Source organism: Daphnia pulicaria, chromosome 4, assembly GCF_021234035.1.
Source record: "Daphnia pulicaria isolate SC F1-1A chromosome 4, SC_F0-13Bv2, whole genome shotgun sequence".
NCBI classification, from domain to species: domain Eukaryota; kingdom Metazoa; phylum Arthropoda; class Branchiopoda; order Diplostraca; family Daphniidae; genus Daphnia; species Daphnia pulicaria.
Genome location: NC_060916.1, coordinates 1,101,149 through 1,125,715, shown reverse-complemented (window position 1 = coordinate 1,125,715; position 24,567 = coordinate 1,101,149). Strand labels below are relative to the sequence as shown.

General features: G+C 38.6%; 7 protein-coding genes across 7 annotated transcripts in view; 2 read left to right on the top strand and 5 right to left on the bottom strand.

Annotated features, from left to right (window-relative positions):
* The window catches only part of LOC124336387 (calcium uniporter protein, mitochondrial-like), an 878,707-nt gene that overhangs the window by 311,181 nt on the left and 542,959 nt on the right, over window positions 1-24,567 (bottom strand). The window lies entirely within an intron of this gene.
* On the top strand, window positions 916-1,692 carry LOC124336517. The gene is made up of 3 exons (XM_046790357.1): window positions 916-1,012; window positions 1,124-1,327; window positions 1,392-1,692. The coding sequence occupies exons 1-3, from the start codon at window positions 995-997 to the stop codon at window positions 1,605-1,607; spliced, it is 438 nt and encodes a 145-aa protein (XP_046646313.1). The 5' UTR covers window positions 916-994; the 3' UTR covers window positions 1,608-1,692.
* On the bottom strand, window positions 2,481-3,967 carry LOC124336361 (brachyurin-like). Its single transcript, XM_046790135.1, has 7 exons — window positions 3,877-3,967; window positions 3,657-3,801; window positions 3,517-3,595; window positions 3,188-3,447; window positions 3,026-3,118; window positions 2,812-2,951; window positions 2,481-2,731 (listed from the first exon to the last, which is right to left on the bottom strand). Exons 1-7 carry the CDS (start codon window positions 3,919-3,921, stop codon window positions 2,564-2,566), a joined length of 930 nt encoding a protein of 309 aa, XP_046646091.1. The 5' UTR covers window positions 3,922-3,967; the 3' UTR covers window positions 2,481-2,563.
* On the bottom strand, window positions 4,739-6,227 carry LOC124336362 (brachyurin-like). Its single transcript, XM_046790136.1, has 7 exons — window positions 6,137-6,227; window positions 5,917-6,061; window positions 5,777-5,855; window positions 5,448-5,707; window positions 5,286-5,378; window positions 5,072-5,211; window positions 4,739-4,990 (listed from the first exon to the last, which is right to left on the bottom strand). Exons 1-7 carry the CDS (start codon window positions 6,179-6,181, stop codon window positions 4,823-4,825), a joined length of 930 nt encoding a protein of 309 aa, XP_046646092.1. The 5' UTR covers window positions 6,182-6,227; the 3' UTR covers window positions 4,739-4,822.
* Window positions 6,999-8,490, bottom strand: LOC124336358 (brachyurin-like). Its single transcript, XM_046790133.1, has 7 exons — window positions 8,412-8,490; window positions 8,192-8,336; window positions 8,047-8,125; window positions 7,709-7,968; window positions 7,550-7,642; window positions 7,332-7,477; window positions 6,999-7,250 (listed from the first exon to the last, which is right to left on the bottom strand). Exons 1-7 carry the CDS (start codon window positions 8,454-8,456, stop codon window positions 7,083-7,085), a joined length of 936 nt encoding a protein of 311 aa, XP_046646089.1. The 5' UTR covers window positions 8,457-8,490; the 3' UTR covers window positions 6,999-7,082.
* Window positions 9,364-10,303, top strand: LOC124336516. Its single transcript, XM_046790356.1, has 3 exons — window positions 9,364-9,544; window positions 9,900-10,035; window positions 10,152-10,303. Exons 1-3 carry the CDS (start codon window positions 9,375-9,377, stop codon window positions 10,299-10,301), a joined length of 456 nt encoding a protein of 151 aa, XP_046646312.1. The 5' UTR covers window positions 9,364-9,374; the 3' UTR covers window positions 10,302-10,303.
* Window positions 11,254-14,334, bottom strand: LOC124336148. The gene is made up of 10 exons (XM_046789837.1): window positions 14,263-14,334; window positions 13,522-14,134; window positions 13,397-13,459; window positions 13,250-13,306; window positions 13,067-13,138; window positions 12,773-12,907; window positions 12,617-12,685; window positions 12,451-12,555; window positions 12,238-12,387; window positions 11,254-12,179 (listed from the first exon to the last, which is right to left on the bottom strand). Exons 2-10 carry the CDS (start codon window positions 14,132-14,134, stop codon window positions 11,698-11,700), a joined length of 1,746 nt encoding a protein of 581 aa, XP_046645793.1. The 5' UTR covers window positions 14,263-14,334; the 3' UTR covers window positions 11,254-11,697.

Sequence of the window (24,567 nt, the reverse complement as noted above, 5' to 3'; positions counted from 1 at the left end):
TTGGAAATAATTTCATCTTTGCACTTCTCGTTTAAAAATTGTACTGTATAGACCTACAGTACATTTTCATTATCAATACTTTAACATTTGAGGCAAATTTAATATTCATCAGTATGCATAATTCCACCAACTGTAGTCAGCAAACTCTGTACAGAGTAGCTCAGCGCACGTCGGGTGTCTTAAATACAAAATTACAATTCTTAAATTATGTCTCAAATATTACTGCAGTGGTCTGATAAATCGACATTGGGTAAGTTAAAATCTGAAGCTGCTATAAATGAAATGAACGGTGAAGGGTTTCAACCTTCTCTGAAATCCGGATCTCCGTTTTCGATGAATTAAATATCCGCCAATTCGCCAACTCCGACCATAAGAATTCAATAGAGGTCCGGAGTAGTACTCCTCCAGGAAGACTATGATTGCGCTCAACTCTATAATAAATTTCCAAACATAATTAAATCAATAAATGTCCCAGAAAAAAAAAATGCTCCGTTCACTTGCTGAACCAGGAACTTTTTTTGTATGAATTGATTTTTCGTGTCCCGGTTATTAAACAATGTCTTACGAACCAGCGCTAAATAATGTAAAAGCAATTTGCATACAAATTTGTTTGGTGGATAAGAAAGAAGACAAAGTTCAATATGCGAGTATTCAAAGGCAACTTTTTCACATTGTGATTTATGTCTGTCCTCCGGGTGGAAGAGGCCCATTGTATTATACACATCAGTATCCCAAAACTTTGGTGAAGAGCATACGTTATTATTGCTTGCTAAATAACTAGCTCGTGACGGCCGTGGCCTTTCCTAGCCAACAGCAGCTTCGGCCCCGAAACAAAAGGGGAAAACCCATCCGATTCATGACCGAATAATGTGTGGAGTGTCGGCACCAGTTATTTTTAAAAGCCGTTATCCAAGTAATGCAATAAGAGCAGTAGCCCTATAAAAAGCTGTGTCCTCGACGAACAAATTCACAGTCATCCTCTGCATCCTCCAACATGAAGACTTCTCTTGTGGTGAGTTAAACAATATTTCTTCTTCTCAATTTTTTGAGGGTTTAAGTTTGAGCTGAATTCTTCCTCGGTGGTTATTTTTAATATCTGAAAACCCAAAATGGAAAATTTTAGATTCTGGTTTTGAGCGCCGTTGTGGCCGCTGTTGTTGCGCAAGGCGAATATGCGCCACCTGCATTCGAGAAGAAGTACGACGGCTACTTCCAGTACGCCAACGTGCCCAGCCAACACGAATACGAATTCGGATACAACCGCGGAAATGCTGATCACAGACGTAATCACTACGAGCAGTCCAAGGATATGCGCTTCCGCACCAAGGTCTGTCATCTTTTCGATTTGATTTTCGCCATAGTTAATAACGGGAATCATATGTTGGGAACAGGTCAAGTGGGATGATACGTACGGCGGTAACGGTGAGCACTACTGGGAGTACAACCATAGCGACAATGGATACAAAGCTCCGTCCTACGATGCTTCTCCGGCTTACGCTGCTTCCGCTCCGGCTTACGCTGCTTCCGCTCCAGCTTACGCTGCTCCTGTCCCAGCTTACTCGCAGAATTATCCCGTCTACGAGGAAGCTCCTTCAGCTAAACTTTAATACATTTTTCGTGATCATATCCATTTTCCAGCAGAAAAATGTTGTTCGTTAATTACTAATAAATGTTGTTATTTATTGTTCCAAATACGCTGATTTTGTTGAAACATTTATTTAATTATTTTTTATTTAATTTATTTAAGATGAAAACTCACATTTTTAGAATCTCAGGTATCAGTTGGAATATATGACCCAGACATGCTCAGACGTGTCATAAGTAAAAGAATAAGGTATATAGCGGTATTTTGAAGAAGCGACGACCATTAAGCAGCTAGTCCATGGGTTGGAACGCCGTGCTGTTGTCCCATTTTTCACGCTCATTCCACCTGCAGGTTATAATAGTAAAAACGAATAAAATTATATTGTTTTAACTCTTTATGAGCGTACACCCTATACCTGCGTATACCTCGGGCGACGGTAGGTTCAAACTATTTGATATCCGCGTAATAAAAATACTTGTTGTAAAATCTCTTTTAAAAATTGTTCTACTGACACATGATGAGACTTTGGAAAAATGGATAAGAAATATCGCAGGGACCTTGATGGCATATCAACAAATTAGAACCAGCCTCATTATTGTTTTCTTATACACGTGGACTAGATTTTGTGTTTAATCGTTCGTGACTATCAAGAACAAAGTTTCATTTTTTTCAAAACTTTGTTTGTTTCATTTGCCCTAAAAGAATTATATTATACAAAATTTTTATCTTTGTTTATGTCTTCTTTTTTCTTTATCAGTTATAAGATGTGCAAAGGTTTAAACGCAGTCTTTGCTATTGTTCAAGCTTTTAAGGATGAACCAAAGGAATTTAAATAAATTTAATATCTATTCAGTAATTCTTATTGCGACAAAAATTCGTTGGGCTTCGACATCAATTAAAAGTTTGCCTCATTTATTTTCGTTTGACGTAATAAAACAAATTTGTTGAAACAGGAAAAATCACCGTCAACGTTATCATCTAGACGACCAAGCCAGTCACCGAGACGATCCAGTCAACAAAGCTGGAAATGCGCGAGAATCCAGTTGGGTATCCCAATTCACATCCGCTGGCCGAACCGAAACTGACAAGGCCAACCTGGTTGTAAACACCTCCGTTGATGTAGCTCAATGGGCCGCCAGAGTCACCCTAATCGAAATAAAACCAAGATTAGATATGAAATCAACGTATACGTGGGTTGACAACAGATGGGAAAGTGTTGAGCGTACGTTGCAAGTTCCATGGCCGCCGGTGGTGTCGATGCAGAGAACTGAATCCAGCACACCGTTGCCGTAAACGGCCTGGCAGTCTGCTACGCTGATTCCGGGAGCGTTGACTTTACGGAGATTGGCTGTGGTTGATGTTGCACCTTTTTAATCGGATAACATTTTCGAATTTAAAACATGTTATTTTTTGTTTCGTTAAAATCGTTAGGAAAATTACTGTCGGAGTCGAGTCCCCAGCCGGAAGCTAAGAGAATGTCGCCAACGTGATCCGGTTCGGTGCTTGGCGCCAAGCAGATGGGGGCGATTTCAGCTGTAAACGCCAATTCATTTTCAGAATGAGAATCATTTGGTATTTATAATATATAATTCAATTGCTTACGGGTGAAGCTGACGGGTGTTGGCAACTTGATCAGGGCAACGTCATTCTGCAACCTGGCGGAATTCCATTTGGGGTGCATGGTGAATTCGGTGGCCATGATTCTGACTTGGGTTGGCTCGACAATGTTCTTGTTGTGGGCGCCAAGGATGACTTCGAAGGATCGGCCTCCGTCGGTGCAGTGGGCAGCAGTCAAAATCCAGTCGGCGGAAATGATGGTAGCTCCGCAGAACCAGGAATCGTCAACAACCAGAGCTACTTGCCTGTCGATCAAATCCGATTTAAAAACGAATGACACAACTACAAAATTATTTAAAATAATTTAGACTGACCATGGGAACTCGTGAGGGACGGCCTCAACTCCACCGACGATGCGCTCAGACTCTTGGTTCTTAACTTGTCCGCAAACACCTGGCAAAAATCGACAAATGATTTCGTGATCGACGTTTAAAAAATACGTTGTGGGTCTTACCACGGGTGCTGAAGACGTGAGCGTGCTCGCCAGTGGGGATGAAGTAGCCTGGACCCTGGACTTGGCTTGGGCGAGGGAAAAGAGCAGACCTGGGAGGCAAATTAGCTGGATTGCGGAAGTTTCTAAGCTTCGGGATCTCTGCCGCCTGAGTTGATTTCAATACAGAAAGTTAATTTCAATAATCTCAGTTTGGTATTTGTCAAAGAATTTAAGATTTTACCTGGGCAAGGGCGACAGCAACCAGAATTAGAGCTGCGATTTTCATTGTTCACTTGATTGTCAACGATTTTTCGATGCATAAAGAGATAGTGACTGGTTACGGCTCTTTATATTGATCAGGGATGACGTCAAAACCTTTAGAATTTGACGCCGATAAGACACACACAACTGCTGGGTGTTATTTAATCACCACTCAGCTATAGTCGAATTGACTAAATCAACAGTTTTTTTTTTTTTTACTAAAAACATCCAATCAATCACCAGTTGAAGCAAATAATAAAAGTCAGCAGTCAGGTCAGTGTTGTCCATTATTTAAGTTTAGTGTAAACTGTTTAGTCAATATTTTGTACTAAACAAAGGTCCGACTTTAATGTAAATAAGCGATTGTTTAGTTAAGATTAGAACTGGGCAGCTGCTTGTCTGAGTAAGGGCACGGTCCTGTTAGACCGCGGTAAGGGGTTCGTCTGGTCCACATCCTTCAAGACGCAACTAACTGACAGTTTACGTATTTGCTACGTGATAATGGGCCGGATTAATCGACCAAAAACAAAGTTGTTCCTAATATTTTTGTGGTAAAAATTAATTTATCCTTTTTCTCCCTCTTTATCAAAATAAATCCAAGAGCTAAGTGGCAGCCACAGAGTAAAGTAAGTAAGTAAGTAAGTAAGTAGGTTGTAAAATGATTATCATTTCTGTATAACCTTACCCCCTATTACCACCCAATTCAATTTATATCCAACTATCCACTCCCATATCCCATAATAATGTCACCTGACTTGAAAATGTAACTGAAAATAAACGAAATTACATCATCTAAATAATTGTGATAATTTCTTCTTAAATTCGTTGGGCTTGCACACCAATTAAAATTTTGCCTGATTTATTTTCGTTTTGACGTAATTAAACAAGTTTGTTGAAACATGAAAAATCAACATCGACGTTATAATCTAGACGACCAAGCCAGTCACAGAGACGATCCAGTCAACATAGCTGGAAATGCGCGAGAATCCAGTTGGGTATCCCCATTCACATCCGATGGGCGAACCGAAGCTGTCAATGCCAACCTGGATGTAAACTCCGTTGTTGATGTAGCTCAATGGGCTGCCAGAGTCACCCTAATCGAATTAAAAACCAAGATTAGAAATGAAGACAACGTATACGTGGGTTGACAACAGATGGGAAAGTGTTGAGCGTACGTTGCAAGTTCCATGGCCGCCGGTGGTGTCGATGCAGAGAACTGAATCCAGCACACCGTTGCCGTAAACGGCCTGGCAGTCTGCTACGCTGATTCCGGGAGCGTTGACTTTACGGAGATTGGCTGTGGTTGATGTTGCACCTTTTTAATCGGATAACATTTTCGAATTTAAAACATGTTATTTTTTGTTTCGTTAAAATCGTTAGGAAAATTACTGTCGGAGTCGAGTCCCCAGCCGGAAGCTAAGAGAATGTCGCCAACGTGATCCGGTTCGGTGCTTGGCGCCAAGCAGATGGGGGCGATTTCAGCTGTAAACGCCAATTCATTTTCAGAATGAGAATCATTTGGTATTTATAATATATAATTCAATTGCTTACGGGTGAAGCTGACGGGTGTTGGCAACTTGATCAGGGCAACGTCATTCTGCAACCTGGCGGAATTCCATTTGGGGTGCATGGTGAATTCGGTGGCCATGATTCTGACTTGGGTTGGCTCGACAATGTTCTTGTTGTGGGCGCCAAGGATGACTTCGAAGGATCGGCCTCCGTCGGTGCAGTGGGCAGCAGTCAAAATCCAGTCGGCGGAAATGATGGTAGCTCCGCAGAACCAGGAATCGTCAACAACCAGAGCTACTTGCCTGTCGATCAAATCCGATTTAAAAACGAATGACACAACTACAAAATTATTTAAAATAATTTAGACTGACCATGGGAACTCGTGAGGGACGGCCTCAACTCCACCGACGATGCGCTCAGACTCTTGGTTCTTAACTTGTCCGCAAACACCTGGCAAAAATCGACAAATGATTTCGTGATCGACGTTTAAAAAATACGTTGTGGGTCTTACCACGGGTGCTGAAGACGTGAGCGTGCTCGCCAGTGGGGATGAAGTAGCCTGGACCCTGGACTTGGCTTGGGCGAGGGAAAAGAGCAGACCTGGGAGGCAAATTAGCTGGATTGCGGAAGTTTCTAAGCTTCGGGATCTCTGCCGCCTGAGTTGATTTCAATACAGAAAGTTAATTTCAATAATCTCAGTTTGGTATTTGTCAAAGAATTTAAGATTTTACCTGGGCAAGGGCGACAGCAACCAGAATTAGAGCTGCGATTTTCATTGTTCACTTGATTGTCAACGATTTTTCGATGCATAAAGAGATAGTGACTGGTTACGGCTCTTTATATTGATCAGGGATGACGTCAAAACCTTTAGAATTTGACGCCGATAAGACACACACAACTGCTGGGTGTTATTTAATCACCACTCAGCTATAGTCGAATTGACTAAATCAACAGTTTTTTTTTTTTTTACTAAAAACATCCAATCAATCACCAGTTGAAGCAAATAATAAAAGTCAGCAGTCAGGTCAGTGTTGTCCATTATTTAAGTTTAGTGTAAACTGTTTAGTCAATATTTTGTACTAAACAAAGGTCCGACTTTAATGTAAATAAGCGATTGTTTAGTTAAGATTAGAACTGGGCAGCTGCTTGTCTGAGTAAGGGCACGGTCCTGTTAGACCGCGGTAAGGGGTTCGTCTGGTCCACATCCTTCAAGACGCAACTAACTGACAGTTTACGTATTTGCTACGTGATAATGGGCCGGATTAATCGACCAAAAACAAAGTTGTTCCTAATATTTTTGTGGTAAAAATTAATTTATCCTTTTTCTCCCTCTTTATCAAAATAAATCCAAGAGCTAAGTGGCAGCCACAGAGTAAAGTAAGTAAGTAAGTAAGTAAGTAGGTTGTAAAATGATTATCATTTCTGTATAACCTTACCCCCTATTACCACCCAATTCAATTTATATCCAACTATCCACTCCCATATCCCATAATAATGTCACCTGACTTGAAAATGTAACTGAAAATAAACGAAATTACATCATCTAAATAATTGTGATAATTTCTTCTTAAATTCGTTGGGCTTGCACACCAATTAAAATTTTGCCTGATTTATTTTCGTTTTGACGTAATTAAACAAGTTTGTTGAAACATGAAAAATCAACATCGACGTTATAATCTAGACGACCAAGCCAGTCACAGAGACGATCCAGTCAACATAGCTGGAAATGCGCGAGAATCCAGTTGGGTATCCCCATTCACATCCGATGGGCGAACCGAAGCTGTCAATGCCAACCTGGATGTAAACTCCGTTGTTGATGTAGCTCAATGGGCTGCCAGAGTCACCCTAATCGAATTAAAAACCAAGATTAGAAATGAAGACAACGTATACGTGGGTTGACAACAGATGGGAAAGTGTTGAGCGTACTTTGCAAGTTCCATGGCCGCCGGTGGTGTTGATGCAGAGAACTGAATCCAGCACACCGTAACGGTTACCGTAAACGGCCTGGCAGTCTTCGACGCTGATTCCGGGAGCGTAGACTTTACGGAGATTGTCTGTGGTTGATGTTGCACCTTTTAATCGGATAAAAATCTCGAATTTAAACATGTTATTTTTTGTTTCGTTAAAATCGTTAGGAAAATTACTGTCGGAGTCGAGTCCCCAGCCGGTAGCCAAGAGAATGTCTCCAACGTGATCCGGTTCGGTGTTTGGTGCCAAGCAGATGGGGGCGATTTCAGCTGTAAAAGCAAATTTTTATTTTCAGAATAAGAATCATCTATAGTCTATATAATTCAATTGCTTACGGGTGAAGCTAACGGGTGTTGGCAACTTGATCAGGGCAACGTCATTCTGCAAATTGGCGGAATTCCATTCGGGATGCAAGGTGTATTGTGTGGCGGTAATTCTGACTTGGGTTGGCTCGACAATGTTCATGTTGTGTGCGCCAAGGATGACTTCGAAGGATCGGCCTCCGTCGGCACAGTGGGCAACAGTCAAAATCCAGTCGGCGGAAATGATGGTAGCTCCGCAGGAGTAGTAATTGTCAACAATCACAGCTACATTCCTGTCGGTCAAATTCGATTAAAAATTGCTGAATGACATAACGACAAAATTAGGCCTATTTAAAAAAATTTAGACTGACCATGGGAACTCGTGAGGGACGGCCTCAACTCCGCCAACGATGCGCTCAGACTCTTGGTTCTTGACTTGTCCGCAAACACCTGAAAGACAAAAGTCGAACAAATAATTATGCGATTCACATTAAAATAAAACGTTGTGGGTCTTACCACGGGTGCTGAAGACGTGAGCGTGCTCGCCAGTGGGGACAAAGTAGCCCGGACCCTGGACTTGGCTTGGGCGAGGGAAAAGAGCAGACCTGGGAGGCAAATGAGCTGGATTGCGGAAGTTTCTAAGCTTCGGGATCTCTGCCGCCTGAGTTGATTTCAATACAGAAAGTTAATTTCAATAATCTCAGTTTCGTATTTGTCAAAGAATTTAAGATTTTACCTGGGCAAGGGCGACAGCAACCAGAATTAGAGCTGCGATTTTCATTGTTCACTTGATTGCCAACGATTTTTCGATGCATAAAAGACAGTGACTTTTACGACTCTTTATATTGATCAAGGATGACGTAAAAGCCTTTAGAATTTGACGCTGATAAGACACACACAACTGCTGGGTGTTATTTAATCACTTCTCAGCTATAGTCAAATTGTCGAAATTAACAGTTTTTTTTTAACTAAAAAACATCCAATCAATCACCAGTTCAAGTAAATAATAAGAGTCAGCAGTCAGGTCAGTATTGCCCATTATTTAAGTTTATAGTATAAACTGTTTAGCGCTGTTTAGTCAATATTTTGCACTAAACAAAGGGCCGACTTAAATGTAAATAAGTGATTGTTTATTTAAGATTAGAACTGAAAAGTTGCTTGTCCGAGTAAGGGGTTCATTAGTCCACATCCTTCAAGACGCAACTAACTGACAGTTTACGTATTTACTTCATGATAATGAGCCGGATTCGACCAAAAACAAAGTTGTGCCTTCTATTTTTGTGGTAAAAATTAATTTATCCTTTTTCTCCCTCTTTATAAAAAAAACCCAAGAGCTAAGTGGCAGCCACAGAGTATTGCAATGCACGTCACAGATATCAAACAAATGATTAAATCAGGGGGTCCGCATAAATAACAAACAAAAGAAATATTCCATGTTGTTGGCTGCCATGTTCTCCAATGTGACAACTACAAATTATTCTTACGCTATTTTTAATTACATGTAAGTTTGAATCGACGTTTCCATTCCTCAAAATTTCTTCAGAATGTCCCATCAGATTTATTATTATTAGATCATAAACAAAAAGATCATTTGAATTTTATTTCCATGAAGTTCTTTATTTGACTCCGAGAGGGCAGCGCTGCTCTTTGAAGTTTTGGCTTTGGCAACACTGCACGTGACTGCACAATCCAAACAAGAATGGCTGCCTCCTTCAAGTCTTCAACCACGACCACGGGAGATCTGAGAATGTTTCGAGTCCGGCGGAGCCTTAAAAACGAAAAATTTGCTGCAGCGATTTTCCGTCAAGTAGGAGTTTTATTAAAGTTAAGTAAAACCTCGGTAATTTCACGAGCTAAAGCCGAAAAAACGTAGGAGTTCTAATAAACAGGATATTTGTAAGGTAGAAAATGATACTTGAATTGAGTGCGTGACTGTTTCTGGCATGGTTTTTTTTAGATTCTAACGACATTAGAATTTTTTCGACCAAATTTTCTTGTCTTGTTGTAAATTAACTTCTTTGTAGAATGCCATTCAAAAATGCCAGGAAGAATACTGCACGAGTGTTTACCAATGTCCCAATGATAGACCAGTATGAGTAAACTTTTGTAATGGATAAGTTAAGAACCATTCTTTTCACTCTACAAAGAATCTGAGCAATGTAATGTGCTACTAATATTTTATCTATTCCTTGCAAATGCTATTTTTTTTATTGTTTGTTGTCAGAATCAGCATAAGTTTGCCTTTTTCAACATGGGAGAGCAGTTCCATTGAGCCTTTGCTGACTTGCAGCCCATTATCATCCTTCAATTTTATTATTTGTGTTGACACAATCGAGGCAACCTTATGTTGCATGATAAAGGTAAAGCATCGCTTGCTTAAATCTTTGTTTTCTGTTTTGCTTTGCATTTTTCTTTAAATATTTCATGCTTGATTATTTTATTACTAAAGTTTTGATTTTTTTCATTTGATTCGTAGGAGCCGTTTGTGGTGTTTAACGTGCAGTGGATTTCCAGCCAGTTCCGGTTGGTCATACACTTTTTAAATTGCTGCTTCGACACTTCCGGTGGCTTGAAATGGTTTCTGTACACCTTGAAATTTAATCGGAGCACTAATATTGATCAATAGGTGACCCCCCTCCCCGACAAAGTGTTATCTAATATACGTGTAATAAGTACCTGTCGTCGTTGATAGAAGGAAAAGAGGAGACTTCAAAACTGCGTTCCAGACGAAACCGTTCCTCCCAAAACTAGTGGCAGGCAAGATACCAAAAGTAAGACCCAGTCATAATTTGGCTGTTTTTGATGATTTATATAATCTCAAACGAATATCTTCATGCAGTGGACGATTTATGGAAGCGTGTCTCGCCAGCCAAGAAATTTCTCAAGTTATTGAAAGACATTGATCATTGAAAGACCGATCCATCACCAGAGCCAATATCACCGATACTGGAGAGGAATCACCAAACGAACGTCATCAAAGTGGAAGCAGAGCTGACAGCAAGTAAGAACCTTTGGTATCTTTCTCTAACCTTACGAAAATTCCAAGTTCTACTTTGGGTTGTGATGTGACTTGTGTTCAAATTGGTTTCATGGTCGTGTCGACATCACGAGAGATATGTCATAGACGATCGAGTTTGTGTGTAATAAAGGCTGTAAATACTCTGGAACTGTTGCCATTTGCAGTACGATGACTCGCAGTGGTCTAGGATAAATGAGCAATCCTTTAATTAACATGATTTGATTGAATTGAATTGTTGGTTTCTCATTTTGAAATGGCCGTTGCTGTTCTTTGTTGTCATTTTCACACCGAGTGAATAGATGGCGCGTTTGTCCATTTCATGCGCCACGTTCCGCGGGTTCCGTGAACTTTATTAATTTAAAACTCTGAAGAGGCGATTTTCAACTGCATGTACATCATGCACGTGAAACTGAAAAGATTTTGAAACAAATTCCAATCCTCAAACGAATTAGAAGCGAATGAATTTTCTTTAATTTCTTGTCCGTCCTGATGTCCACTCCGCATTTTATAAAAATGGCAATCGAAATTGCTTTTTATTTGCCGCGTCCCCACTATTGTAGAGAGAAACGTGCAAATCTTTATGCAATAAAAACAATTTTAGTAGCATAAACAGTTCAATTTGTGTAGCCAAATTCCCACGTAAAGCGAATTTTTTGGATGAGTGCATAACTGAAATGCGAATTCCCCAGTAAAAAATTTATTTAAAAATTCTTATCCGTTACCGAATTAGACGTAAATGAATTTGTATTTATTTTTAGTGCGACCAGCATTTTTTAAATCTGGCAATCGAAATTGATTTTAATTTTTCGCGTCTTCATTTTCAGATACACACTTGAAAATTGGTTTGTGTATTCGGTAAATGTCATAGCATAACACAGTTAATTTTTGTAAAGATGCTCACCCCTTAATGAATTAGAAACAAATGCATTTTTTATCCCCCCTTACATTATCCGATAAAAGTTTTCGTGTCGACGAGGAGATTTTGGATGTTGAACACTAAACTTTAAAGAGACTCCACAATTTCCTCCTCCAACATGAAACCCGTGAAATGATTATTGTGGTTTTCGTTGTCACTCAGAAACTGACAAGAACATGTCCAGAAATCAATCTGCACCCAAACTCGATCGCCTTTTTTTAAGTTAAGCGTCGACTGAAGGGTCAGCGGACTCCATTGATTATCGACGGTGTTTGCCTCTTCAACGTAACCCAATCCAATTTGACCCCCGTTCAAATAAAGAACAACTCCTAAACCAACAAGAGTTGAAGAATTTGAAAATTTGGCCATTCCCGTGAATGAGAAAAAATAAGTTCCCGGTCGCGGTGCCGTGAATATCCCCGATGTCAAATCCATGCTATTCCCCTCGTTCACCCGCGCCAACTCGAACGAAATCGGAGTTTTCGTTGTGACGAATGAAGAATTTCTTTGGACGTAGAAATAGACGGGCGCTGATTTGACATCGGCGTATCCAATCCATTTCTGTAAATCTGCAAATCAAAGAATTAGACAATTAAAAAAAGGCAGTAAAACGAAAACTTGCCGTACCATTCTGATTAGGATAAAAGTCACAGTAAACCATTTCCATCTTCTTCGATCCTTTGACGGAGAAGAATCCGCTCAGTTTATGTCCTATTTGTTGTAGATCGTCACATGAGGTTGGCATTTTACCGGTGTCAACTATAGGCCTCGTTCGGGCTACACAATTATTATTCAAAATTATATTTTTATTATAATTAAAAACTTAATTTATCATTTTACCATTTAATTGTGTTAAAAAATCAGCAACGACAACATTTGTGCTGTTCAATTCCGTTCTCGTTGAGTCCAAATTTGTTGTTGCAGTTTCCAAATGACTTAAAGTTGCTGAACAATTTCTTTCGATTACATTATCATAATTTCGTATTTAATTAAATTTTGATAATACCGCTCAGTTCTTTTCTCAGATTGTCTTCGGTGGCTTTCAGTTTATGATCTAACCGTTGCGAATTTGCTACTTAGTTACAGAAAACAAAATTAATTAAATTCAAACGAAATTGCGATTATTTTAAGAAAAGCAAAAATTCAAAATAATGTCTTTTACCGTTTAATTTGGTCGTCAGTTGACTCAGATCATCGACTATGGATTTCGTGTTACTTAATTCGATCCTAGTTGCGGTCAATGATGTTTTGGTGGCTTCCAACTCTTTTTCTGTGATTTCCAACTTCTTTTGTACCACTGAAAACAAATTCTATTTTGACTTCAGCCATTTGAAATAATTTTTTAAAGAAATTAACTAAATTTGATTTTTGAGATCTCACAAAGTTAAGTCCCGCAATTGAATACAAAAAAAATCGCTTAAGAAATAGAAGGATCGTCAGTAATTATAAAAATTACCTGCAAGATTTTCTTCAGTGACTTTTATTTTAGCTGCAAACCGTGAATTTGCTTCAAAATCCCTTTTAGTTTCTGAAATCATAAATGTTTGTTTATTCTTTTTTTTATATTAAAAAATATTTTAGTTAAAAAAATTGGCATACAATTTTAACTCCTATCGCAATTAATTTTCGTGTGAATTACCTTCCTTAATGGAGATCAGCTCTTTCGCAAATTTAGCTTCAAGATTTGCCAATGATTCTAAAAATGTTTGTTAAATTACTAAAATCAGAGCTATTTCATTAGAAAATTGAATTGTGATTATGAATCCGAATGAATCCATTTAAATACCTTTGAGTTGAACTGGAAATTCACTTTCTTTAGATACACCAACTCCATCAATGAAACAATCATCTTGAAATGCAAAATTTAAGTTAGATTTTTTTCTGTGAATCTAGTTTAAAAAATCAGCCCACCGTCGTTCAATTTTGGCTTAAAAGCAAGTCGCAAATGTTCGAATTCTTTAGGGCTGATGCGCAGTTGAGTCTTGACTCGATCACAATCTTCCCGTGTCGGACAGATCAAGGTAAACCTGAGTGATAACTGGTTGGCATACGGGAGCCACTCATTAGTCAATGAGAAATCAGCAGATTGTTCTTTGCTAGTCAGCCTGATACTGTCGAAATCGAAGACTTGCACTTGATCGAGCTCGATCTGTTGACTGAGGAGTTGGGTAAGGTGTTGGGCCACTTTTTTTCTGAGTTCTGAATTCCAAATTGAAAAAGTGACACTGAGAGTTCCATGGGTGCCCGTTTGATTGTTAATAGAAGCGACATTCAGGTGACGTAACAGAGCCATCGGCGAGTAGAAATAGATTGTCTTGCTGTTTTTAGTTGTTTGACTGTCGTAAATGTTGATGCAGAGGGACTCATGCTGCACGGAGGAAAGTTTAATCGGCAGCGGTTTATCCTGCCGAGTATCAGATGAGGTGGGACGAATTAGAAGATTGGGTGATTCTGAAGAAGCAAAACTTGTCAGACCAAGAATCGACGCAAGTAGTATCAGTTTCCATGACAACAAAATCCCCATCTGTAAATGACATTTGAAATTTTTGAAATTTTCGAAATAACATGACATTATTAATAATAACAAGGATGATTGGTTTACTAATAATTATGCATACATGTACTATTTAATTTTATTAAATTTTTTACTACCTTTGAAATAGAACTCTGATCTTTCGTTGTGCTTCGGTGAAGAGCAGCTGAAGTGTGACGGTATGAACTGAAGGTCAGATCTTATGCCAAGAAATTTCGTGATGCGACGGTCTTAAACGAAACTATTTCTTTTTTGTCTCGTTCAAGCAGTCTTGTCACGGCCATTCGCCATCGCCTGAGGAAAATGAAAACTCCTGGCAGAAACCTAGCCTACCTTCCCACTGATCATCCCACTACCAATCTTTGGAAGGACTGTATTTCCACAACCTTGCAAACAACGTAAAACCGAAAACACAACTGTCAGGGCATTACAATATTTTATTCGTACGAATCAACAACTGACACAAGTTATGCTAAGGAACTATCAATAGAACAAATAATAACAAGGACAATTTCATCGTAAGCACAGCAAAGCATTTTAAAACAAATACTGTCCCATCCTACTGCTGTGTCAATTTCTATTAGGATACTAAGTTAAATTAGGCTATTGCGGCAAACATGGGTTACTAAAAAATTACTGAAATGTTTCCAATAATCTAGCCATTAAGAATTAGGGCAGCTGATTGGTTACGGCCGAGGCGGATCCGGTGACAAAATTGTTATGCAGACGGTATTCAACACTACATGGCCTCCTATCGCCGACTGGCCAGCTGGTTCCACGCGAAGAATAATACAGCTCTGCCTGGCTTTATTTCGCTTCTTTGATGGAGAAATAAAACCATTACCAAATGGCTGAAATAGTTCTATCAATAATAGGTAAACCGGGAACAAATTTATATAGGATTTGCCATGGCTTCGGTGTCGGTAGTGAGTGTAGCAGCGATGACACGATTCATTACCGGCAAGTTAAACACGAGACTTTATGTCAACGACATTAAACATTTCAAGCCAAGCAATTGTGCAACTATTAATTTCCAATCTTTTAGACGACTTAATTTTAGAAATGCAAGTTCTGCTGTGGATCTTCTCCATCACAAACCAAGATCACATCTGCCGGACGAATTGGCTAGTGGTCGCTGATTTTTATTCAGTAGAACGAGTTGCAGTAATGGCATGGGATCAAACAATACGCATCATTACAAGGTAACTTATAAATATGATTTCCTTATGCTTCCAGCTTTCCGGTACTTAGCTGTCACCAATTATTTAAAATGCTATGTAAAAGTACTTCAAAATCATTTCAACTGTAGTCTGTACTAGAGTTAAACGATCTAGCTGCCCAGCAAACATCAAATTGTTCTCATACTCTTTCAGTAAATTGAAGTAGTTAAAATGTTTATTTTGATTTAAGTTTTCTAGCTTTGCATATCATCCAATTGAAGAAATATGAAAGGGGAGTCAAATGAAGCAAAGAAAATGGATAAAAGAAACCTCCAATAGCCAGTCAAGCTTTCAGTGTTAGAACTTTCAAAAATGAAAAAGAAGACATTTCACAATGTGAAATTGGCTAGGTGTGTGAAAACAACAAAGAAAAACGCTCAGATGCTGTTTTGCCCTGTTCTCCATCCTTGGCGGCTTCGTTCGAACAACGATAAATGAATACGTTAAATAGTGATTTCTTACTTACTTTATCTTTGTACAGATTGGACTTAAAACTCGTCACTGAAACTGAGCTGAGAACACTGGACCGACAAGATCCCAATGCCCATTATAGAGCCGCCATTCTCAACGAGTTTTTGAGTCGATTTATTCAAAAAAAAGGAAAAGCACACTAAACAAGCTGGAGATCTTTAATATAACAGTTGATGAGCCTGGAATAAAACATTAATTTCTGCTTAATTAATTAATCTATAAATAGGCGACCATCGAAATTCCCCGGGCTGTTTCCTCAATATGGAGTTATGGAAACACATTACAGATTCGAGGCTTTCTGTATTCTCTCCAATTATAAAAAAAACTATGAGAATTATATCTTCTCCAGCTAGATAATATGACTGCTTAGGACCACGAGCGTTAAGATGTAAATGGGAATTTTAATTTATTGGGTGTGTTTAGTCTGTTTATTTATTTGCGTACACAGTATTATTTTTGTAGATAATATTCCTGCCCCTTTAATTACGCCTTAATAAAGGAAACGACGATGTCTTTCATGATATCCAGTGTTTAACAACAGGATCGGCCCTAGACGAAATTTACACACCCGTTCCTTCTCCCTCACACAGACAGAGTATTGCAAGTCGTGCTTTCTCGGTAAGTAATTGGATATGCATAGTATAAGGTTCTTTTGTATATTGTTTTAAATTTCTCGTTCAAACTTACAGGACCAATAACCGGGGTTTTAAGCTGAAAGCAACCTTCCGGTAGTCGTTCGTTACGTCAGTCGTTAACGGATGCTAAAGACTCTGTTGGCTGTCACTAGGTATCACTAGGTGGCTACAAAAATTGTGTCCACCAGGTGGCAGAGTGTCTAATCACGAGTGACGAAATTTTCGCCATTTGTTTCCGGTGCAGTTGGTGAGCTTGTGTTAAGAGAAATGGATGCCGTCGCCGTGCGACGATCAAGTATCACTGTTTTTTATTACGCCGGCTTGCGTGATCTAAGGAGTGGCCATCCAGAGATGAATGTAAATTCGTTGCCTAGTGTTATTGCAGGTAATTTATTATTGAATAATGAATATTTTAAAGTGAAATGTGTGATTCATTTTATTGTTTAGCTTACAGTAGCCATTGCACTCCACCATTACACTCAACATGTGGTCAAGATAAACGTTTGTCTGCAATGATTAGCCACTTCCGTTTATCAAAGGGGTATCAAAAGGGAAATGAATGAAAATAGAAAATCTGAAAAGGTAAATGTGTTGTCTACAGCAAGTGCGTCATTCTGTGTGTTATTTCTCTTAGGTCTCACATTTTACCCAAATATCTGTCTTCGATAAAATTTAGATTGTTAGCATTTAAATAAGAGTTAATTCTTTGAGGAGAAAACAAGCTATTCATCTATGTTGCTGCTTGTTCTAAGTAATCAGAGGTTTTTCATGACAAATTGTATGAGTATTGCATTGAATTTAAGTTTTATTTTGTCAAACTATAATAAAAATTTGGCTTGAATTTTTTTTATTTTAGTAAAATCTTTTAACGCGATAGGAATTTTAATAATAGTTTGATTGTCACTTAATTTTTACCATTAAATAATTTTTCTATGACAAATTCTCTTCATATTTGTTGTGTACGTTTATTGTAAAGTTTATACTAATTCCTGTTGTTTCTCCTTTTAATAGGTCATGACCAGATCTATGGAAAATATTCTAGAGAATGAAAATATTCTGTCTAGGGAATTACGCCTCAAAAGAAAGAACTGCGGTTGCAATCTTCAACAATCTTGCGTAACAATAGAATATTGCGTGAGTGTCAAGTTTTTTTGATTTTATTTTTCTGCTTGTGATTTTTGTTTCTAATTTTACTTAGTCTTGATAAGCTAGAGCAGGGATCCTTTTCAATTCCTTTTGCTGTTTTAAATTTTAAACATTTGTTGTTTACAACACTACGATGGCTTAGATTGTTTTCAGCAGTTTCAGTTACTTTAACTATACACTTTTCTTGTTTGTTTGCAATACTGAAAAAAATTATCGAAGAATTCTTCGTCAACGTAAATTTTGTTATGCCAAAAAACAGTGCAGGAAGAATTCATCCCGTTAACGCTATTTCGTGTGCCCTGACACGCAGGATACGACTTACTTGTAAACCAGTTGGTTCCGTGTCCTCCACTTCTAAATCAGTCACTCTTTTCAGAGCCTTGACGAATTTGTTAAATTGGTCCAACCATCACAGTCTGAAGTTCCTTTGATGGATTTAATCGTTATAATTTAAAAAAAAATTTGATTGTTATTGGCACCATGTTGTTGGCTGAGACACTGAAGATGACATCTTGTGGCCAGGTTTGTCTTCAGTTGTTGGGCGTAGCCCGCGTAGGCTAGCCCTTTAAGGCCCCCTACCTTCTTGGTTCATTGTCAGTTGAATCATGAGGTTCTGAGAGAAAGAGTCGCCATTTTTAGACCCTTTTTATTTTTTTGAGGTTTTGAATTTTGATGTTGGCTATTAGCTGGATTGCCACTTGTGAGGCATTTCTTAGAATGTGGACATGTGGTGGGTTTTAGCTGGTTCGGGTTGGCGGTTCGCGAGCTTGCTATTATTCTTGATATAATTGATTCGATTAAATCCTATTGCATGTACAGTGAAAGTGGCCTGAAAGTGTTTAAATTTCATTTTTTATTTGTAGACGAATTTTGATGCTGAAAGACTTGGAATCCATGCTGTCGACCACGTCGAGAAGCTGAGTAACATTCTGCTTTTACAATGGTAAAATTAACAATTAAACTGATTGAAATACATGTGGATCATAACATTTGTAATGTTTGATTGCAGGTACCTCTTAATAAAAGGAACTTAAGCCATCCAATCTAGGGCTTCCATCAAATCGTGCAGACTGCTTGGAAGTCGCTTTTACCTTTGTTGTGAACATCATGAACACATACACTATTTGAAGGTGACAATCTTATCCAGTTATAGATTTTACAATTAAAATGTGATTAAGCTTTGCATACATTGGTTAGTTTTAACATTTTGGGATTTCTTCAAGTCAACAGCTATTTCCTTCATGTTATGGTGTTCTGTTATGGATTATTTAAAGGGGAGTTTGTTGTATGCAGGAAAGGCAGATTCTGAAAGAAGTTTTTTTTATTTGTTCTACTGTAGAGTATCCTTTAAAGTTTGAATGAATTTGAATTTAAATCTTTTCATGTAAATTTGTTAATTTAAGTTCCCACAATAGGTAAAAGATAATGTTGCCAAATAATATTTGGGTTGAATATTTGAAGTGATATGTAGCATATTCTTTTAAATTTCATATAGCATTTCCAATGATACTGAAGATTAATTTTACTTCTGTTATAGGGTCATGTTTACATAGCAGTGGTGTTGCTGTCCAATGTGGCGTGTTGTTGCAGCCTATGGTGGTGAAAGATATCTGCATCAAGTTGCTGTTCCTTGTGCATCCAAGGTGCTGCTTTTGTGCTACAGAAGTGACATCCAATATTGTGTTTTATTGCTATTTGTGTCTTGGCAGTTTACCTTTATATATTGAGAAGGAACAAAAAAAATAGTAATACGGGGAGGTTTATGTCAAACAAATAATAAACATGTCCAGGATGGGGGAATGAGGAGGAAGTTGGGGTGGGGTATTTGGTTATGATTTACTAAAAGAAGTAAGGTATATTTTTAATGAATATGCAGTACTTGGTGATAAAACCTGTTTTTAACCTATACCTTCCACTTACACATCCACTCCTCTAACCCCATAAGCATCAACATCAAATCTCACATCCAATCACATCCATTACTAAAACCTCACAATCTGTAACATCAAATTTACACAACTACTGTATATGTATAATCATATTTTATATATAAATAAATAGATTGCCATTATATATAATTTGTGTAACTATATTAATTCTGGAACACATGCAAAATAAACAATTCATTAAATAGAACGTCCGGTTCAAGACAATTTTTTTTGTGCGAGGCTTTTTAGCAAGCAATCCACCACTCAATTTGACAAAAAAGTGATAGTTTGTTTTCACGGAAATTGCGTCAGACGGTTAAAAATTCTAGTTAAAAAATCTCATGTAGAAATTAGCATCTAGTCTACTGCTGGTGCAAATTGCGATTCTTTAAGCTTGATTAATTTAGGTGATGTGTTAAAAGCTATTGTGGGTAGCTTGAACTAATCCACTTTTTCTGAATATTTTGGTTTTAGATCACTTTGTTGTTTTTAGATTTTCTTGATCTCTCTTCAAAATATTCTGAAAAAGCGAATTTGTTAAATTTTTTAGCTACCAACAATAGCTTTTAACACATCACCTAAATTAATCAAGCTTAAAGAATCGCAATTTGCACCAGTAGACTAGATGCTAATTTCTACATGAGATTGTTGAACTAGAAATTTTTCAACCGTCTGACGTAATTTCCGTGAAAACAAACTATCACTTTTTGTCAAATTGGGTGGCGGATTGCTTGCTAAAACTCGCACATGCAGTGTCGGCGTAGATCCAGGGAGATTACCTGGAAATGGAAGAGGAGAGAAGAGTGCGAGGCAAGTTTTACTGGGGAGCGATTAGTCATACTAGGCTTCCGGGTTAGACTCATGACCCTCAGATCATGCGCCTTCCAAGTCCCCGTTAGACCAGAGCCCTCCCCTCCTCCTGGTTTCACAGCGGGTGAGTGACCACCGGCGGGCGTTGGTTAGTGGTTAGTTAGGGAAACGGGGCCACAGAAAAGAAGGGAGCCCAGAAATGCACTTGTCATTTCATCTAAATACACAATTTATCAGTCTTGGATTACAGCATTCTCTCGTCAGTTTTCAGTTTCACCAAAGGAGTTTATGACCAGTAGCGAAGGATTACCCTGTAAACAGAATGAACATTTATTTGGATGACAATAATTTTCAATAAGATTGTAGTGACAAAAAGCAATACCTCAAATAAAGAAGTAAGTTGTAAGTAAGTAAAAATGGAAATCAAAGGGTAGCAAGTAGCAACCAACGGGTTTTAGTAAACAAGGGACCATGTTGACCGTATAGTCCTTGTCCTTTTTCTTGAAAGAACATCCAGAAACTTCTCATAAATGTAGACAGAAACTCTCGGATCTGAAAATAGAACAAGGTTTACTTGTTATTTTTATTAAAAAATTTCCGGAAGTACACCGGAAGTAAGCGCTAGCGCATTAACCATTGAGTTGTCGTCAATTTCAACCAAATATTCGTAATCTCCATGAAATTTGGGGTCGATTTGGTGTGAATCAAACGAAATCCAAAATTTGACCAAAATCGAAACCGGAAGTACGCGTACGTACAAATAAAAACATGAACACTACTACAAATTTGACGAGGATCACGAATATGTGGTTTTTTTGTGTGTCAAATTCATATTTACGGAACTACTGACTGAAATGAGAAAACCGGAAGTAGAAAAAAAAGCAAATATCGAAAATTTAACAAGTGAGCTTTGTTGGTGGAATAGTAATCGTAAGTTTTCACTAAAAAATTTCCACACAATAGCTGCCGATGAATGCTTAAAGAGATTTGCACAGTAACTGAACTGACTGTTTTGACAGCTAAAAATTATCGAAAAGATGATCCTGATTTTTTAATTATTACACAGACGCAGAGTTTAACGCAAATAAATTATTTGTAAATAATCTACGAAAGTAAGTGAATTGTGGGTTACCTTGGCATAATCCCGTGGTGAGTGACTGCAGTCGTGTCACGGACGGACCAAATTCAAAAAACATCGCAAATGTGAGCTTCATAATCCGCCGGCTTCGATAGCGGCCTCTACTGCATTCCTGTCTTCTCTACTACATTGACGCATTCCTGGTAGCTACCACCTGGTGATAATAAAAGTTTAAATGTAAATTCTTACTTCAAAAAGATGTCGTACAAAGATTATCAACAAGAAATATGTCCAATGAAAAGGTAGTGCTTAACTGCTTATTGTGGTTATGTTGTTCAAATGAGTAGAAAAGTTGATGATGTTTTGTCACCCAACACTTTGAGTCACACATTAACAGAAAACTATCCTTTCCAACCTTTTCCCTCAAGTGCTCTGTGTTTGTTTATGTGTTTGTTTACCTTTTTTACTGAACCATCTCTGAACCGTTTTCAAATAAACCCTTGTGGCTTTTGTCTGTATTCAGGTTCTTGCCGAAAAAGCTATTGCAACGTCAGGCTGACGTTGCTATAGTGTATTTTGGCTATTGCAACGTCAGGCCGCTAGGTGCGCTGCAGTCTGACGTTGCGCTAATGCGCTATGCCAGCATGCTGGAGGCTTGGAGCAACGTCAGGCCGCTAGGTGCGCTGCAGTCTGACGTTGCGCTATTCCAGCGCAATGAGTCCCTTTCTATAGCTAAAATAATGTTGGAGGCTTGAAGCAATGTCAACCAACCACTTAATGCTAAAAATCATATGTAATAGCTGCATAAAATGACAGAGAGAATCAATCTGACGTTGCTCTATTCTTACTTCACTTTGTCGCTGCATGCTGACGTTGCGCTTGCGCTATCCCAGCGCACTGAGTCCCTTTCGATAGCTTGGAGCAACGTCAGGCCGCTAGGTGCGCTGCAGTCTGACGTTGCGCTATCTCAGCGTACCCGAGTCCCTTTCTTAAGCTTGGAGCAACGTCAACCAACTTCTTAATGCTAAAATTCGTGTATAATGTTGTATACCTGCATCCCGACCTGCACAGTATGTATAAACTCCTATAAATTCATAGAGAATCAATCTGAATTTGCGCTATCATTCTTCACTTCGTCAGCCAACTCATATTTTAATGCTACGGTCAGGTGCGCTGTTGTCTGACGTTGCGCTATCGTAATGGGCCTCTTAGTGTAGTAAAGTATCTCCCGGAGCAACGTCAGGCCCTTTTAATTCTGACGTTTGCTACCCTCTACTGCTAGGCTATTACCCCCGTCATAGGCGCTGGATCAAAATCATTGGACATATGAAACTAATGCTTTAATTTTTAAAAGTGTCCAAAAAGAAAAATAAAGAGAATTTCCGGAGAATTTCTTCCTGGCGGGATTTGGCAAAACATTCATACAGTATTTAAGCGGGATCCTGTTATAGTATTATAAAGCTGTAAGAATGGAAAGGGATGCAATATGATAGCGCAAAGTCAGACTACAGCGCCTAGCGGCCTGACGTAAGTTCAGCATGGTCTTAAAGAGAGGCTCAGCGGTAGGATTAGATTAGGATCAGAGATTCGGGTAAGCAACGCAAACGCTCCAGCAATATATAATGTAGGAATATATAGCGCAACGACAGATTGATTCTCTCTAAATTCATAGGAGTTTAAACATATTATGGTAGTATAAAACATTATACATGAATTGTAGCATTAAGTAGTTATTTGACGTTGCTCAAAGCTTAAGAAAGGGACTCGGTTGTGCTGGGATAGAGCAACGTCAGACTGCAGCGACGAAGTGAAGTAGGATAGAGACGATAGAGAACGTCAGATTGATTCTCTCTGACATATTATGCAGCTATTACATATTATTAGCATTATTTGAAATTTATATTCTCTACATATTTTGTAGCATTAAAATCAAATGGTTCATTAACGTTGCTCCAAGCCTCCAGCATAGCTATGCGCTGGCATAGCGCAACGTCAGACTGCAGCGCACCTAGCGGCCTGACGTTGCAATAGCCAAAATACACTATAGCAACGTCAGCCTGACCATAGACTACGAAGTAAAGACGGCGATCGGCTCCATAAGCCCGAGAGGAATCGTCCGAAGCGATGCTTCTGCATGCCGGTAGAGGTCAGGTGGGACCGTTTTCAGTGGATATCGGTCATTTTCCTTTTCCCTACCGATTACGTGCTTCACACACACGCATTTTCGGGTACATGTAATTTATATGGATTTTTAGATTTCATACTATAATTTTATATAGCCCTTCCCCGTGTCCCTTGAATTTTTACTTAATTTTGCTTACAAATTCGGGTGTAGGAAAAAAAAGTTTTATGTGACACCCTTTTCCCTATGAATAAAGCCCTCACTACAGTGTTGCACGAATAAATTAAACAAATCGCGCAACACTGTTGTGAGGGCTCTTTTCATACGAAAAAGGGTGTCACATAAAATTTATTTTTTCTACACCCGAATTTGTAAGTAAAATTAATTAAAAATTCAAGGGACACGGGGAAGGGCTATATTAAATTATAGTATAAAATCTAAAAATCCATATGAATTACATGTACCCGAAAATGCGTGTGTGTGAAGCACGTAATCGGTAGGGAAAAGGAAAATGACCGATATCCACTGAAAACGGTCCCACCTGACCTCTACCGTCATGCAGAAGCATCGCCTGTGGAGGGTTATAGGGGAGTTCAGTCTTTCCTTTGTAGTCTATGGCCTGACGTTGCAATAGCGACGACCGGTTCTTGCAATTGAGTCCTTGATTGTAAGGTACATTAGAGAGCCCAAGCCCAATAAACATTCCAATTCTTAGAGATCTTTAACACTGACAAAGCTGATTCTGGAAGCTTCTATACAGTGGAATCGTGGATTAAGATTGTCAATGCAAGTTCTCAAACGCCATTCATGTTACCCACCTCTGTTCATCAGAGCATCCTACTGATGCCAGTTTACAGTTTAACTGGATAATCAGGAAGCATGATGTTAAGACAGTGAAATTCTTACGAGCACATCCTAGTATCCACATACTCAAAAACAATTTGCTCCAGAACTACACCAGCAACATTTGAAAAAGAATAACAAACATTTCACTGAATAACTTACACAATGAAT

Coding starts and splice junctions, on each gene's coding strand:
- LOC124336517 (XM_046790357.1), top strand. Junction 1,328..1,391: donor ATATGCGCTTCCGCACCAAG/GTCTGTCATCTT, acceptor TGTTGGGAACAG/GTCAAGTGGGATGATACGTA.
- LOC124336361 (XM_046790135.1), bottom strand. CDS start 3,921: ATGAAAATCGCAGCTCTAATTCTGGTTGCTGTCGCCCTTGCCCAG. Junction 3,119..3,187: donor AACACCCGTCAGCTTCACCC/GTAAGCAATTGA, acceptor TGGCGTTTACAG/CTGAAATCGCCCCCATCTGC. Junction 2,732..2,811: donor GCGGCCATGGAACTTGCAAC/GTACGCTCAACA, acceptor TATTTCGATTAG/GGTGACTCTGGCGGCCCATT.
- LOC124336362 (XM_046790136.1), bottom strand. CDS start 6,181: ATGAAAATCGCAGCTCTAATTCTGGTTGCTGTCGCCCTTGCCCAG. Junction 6,062..6,136: donor TTGCTGTCGCCCTTGCCCAG/GTAAAATCTTAA, acceptor AAATCAACTCAG/GCGGCAGAGATCCCGAAGCT. Junction 5,212..5,285: donor CTGGGGACTCGACTCCGACA/GTAATTTTCCTA, acceptor CCGATTAAAAAG/GTGCAACATCAACCACAGCC.
- LOC124336358 (XM_046790133.1), bottom strand. CDS start 8,456: ATGAAAATCGCAGCTCTAATTCTGGTTGCTGTCGCCCTTGCCCAG. Junction 8,337..8,411: donor TTGCTGTCGCCCTTGCCCAG/GTAAAATCTTAA, acceptor AAATCAACTCAG/GCGGCAGAGATCCCGAAGCT. Junction 7,969..8,046: donor GTCCCTCACGAGTTCCCATG/GTCAGTCTAAAT, acceptor TTTGACCGACAG/GAATGTAGCTGTGATTGTTG.
- LOC124336516 (XM_046790356.1), top strand. CDS start 9,375: ATGGCTGCCTCCTTCAAGTCTTCAACCACGACCACGGGAGATCTGAGA. Junction 9,545..9,899: donor CGAGCTAAAGCCGAAAAAAC/GTAGGAGTTCTA, acceptor GTTTGTTGTCAG/AATCAGCATAAGTTTGCCTT. Junction 10,036..10,151: donor CCTTATGTTGCATGATAAAG/GTAAAGCATCGC, acceptor TTTGATTCGTAG/GAGCCGTTTGTGGTGTTTAA.
- LOC124336148 (XM_046789837.1), bottom strand. CDS start 14,134: ATGGGGATTTTGTTGTCATGGAAACTGATACTACTTGCGTCGATTCTT. Junction 12,686..12,772: donor ACTGACGACCAAATTAAACG/GTAAAAGACATT, acceptor TCTGTAACTAAG/TAGCAAATTCGCAACGGTTA. Junction 12,180..12,237: donor CTTTTATCCTAATCAGAATG/GTACGGCAAGTT, acceptor TTTGATTTGCAG/ATTTACAGAAATGGATTGGA.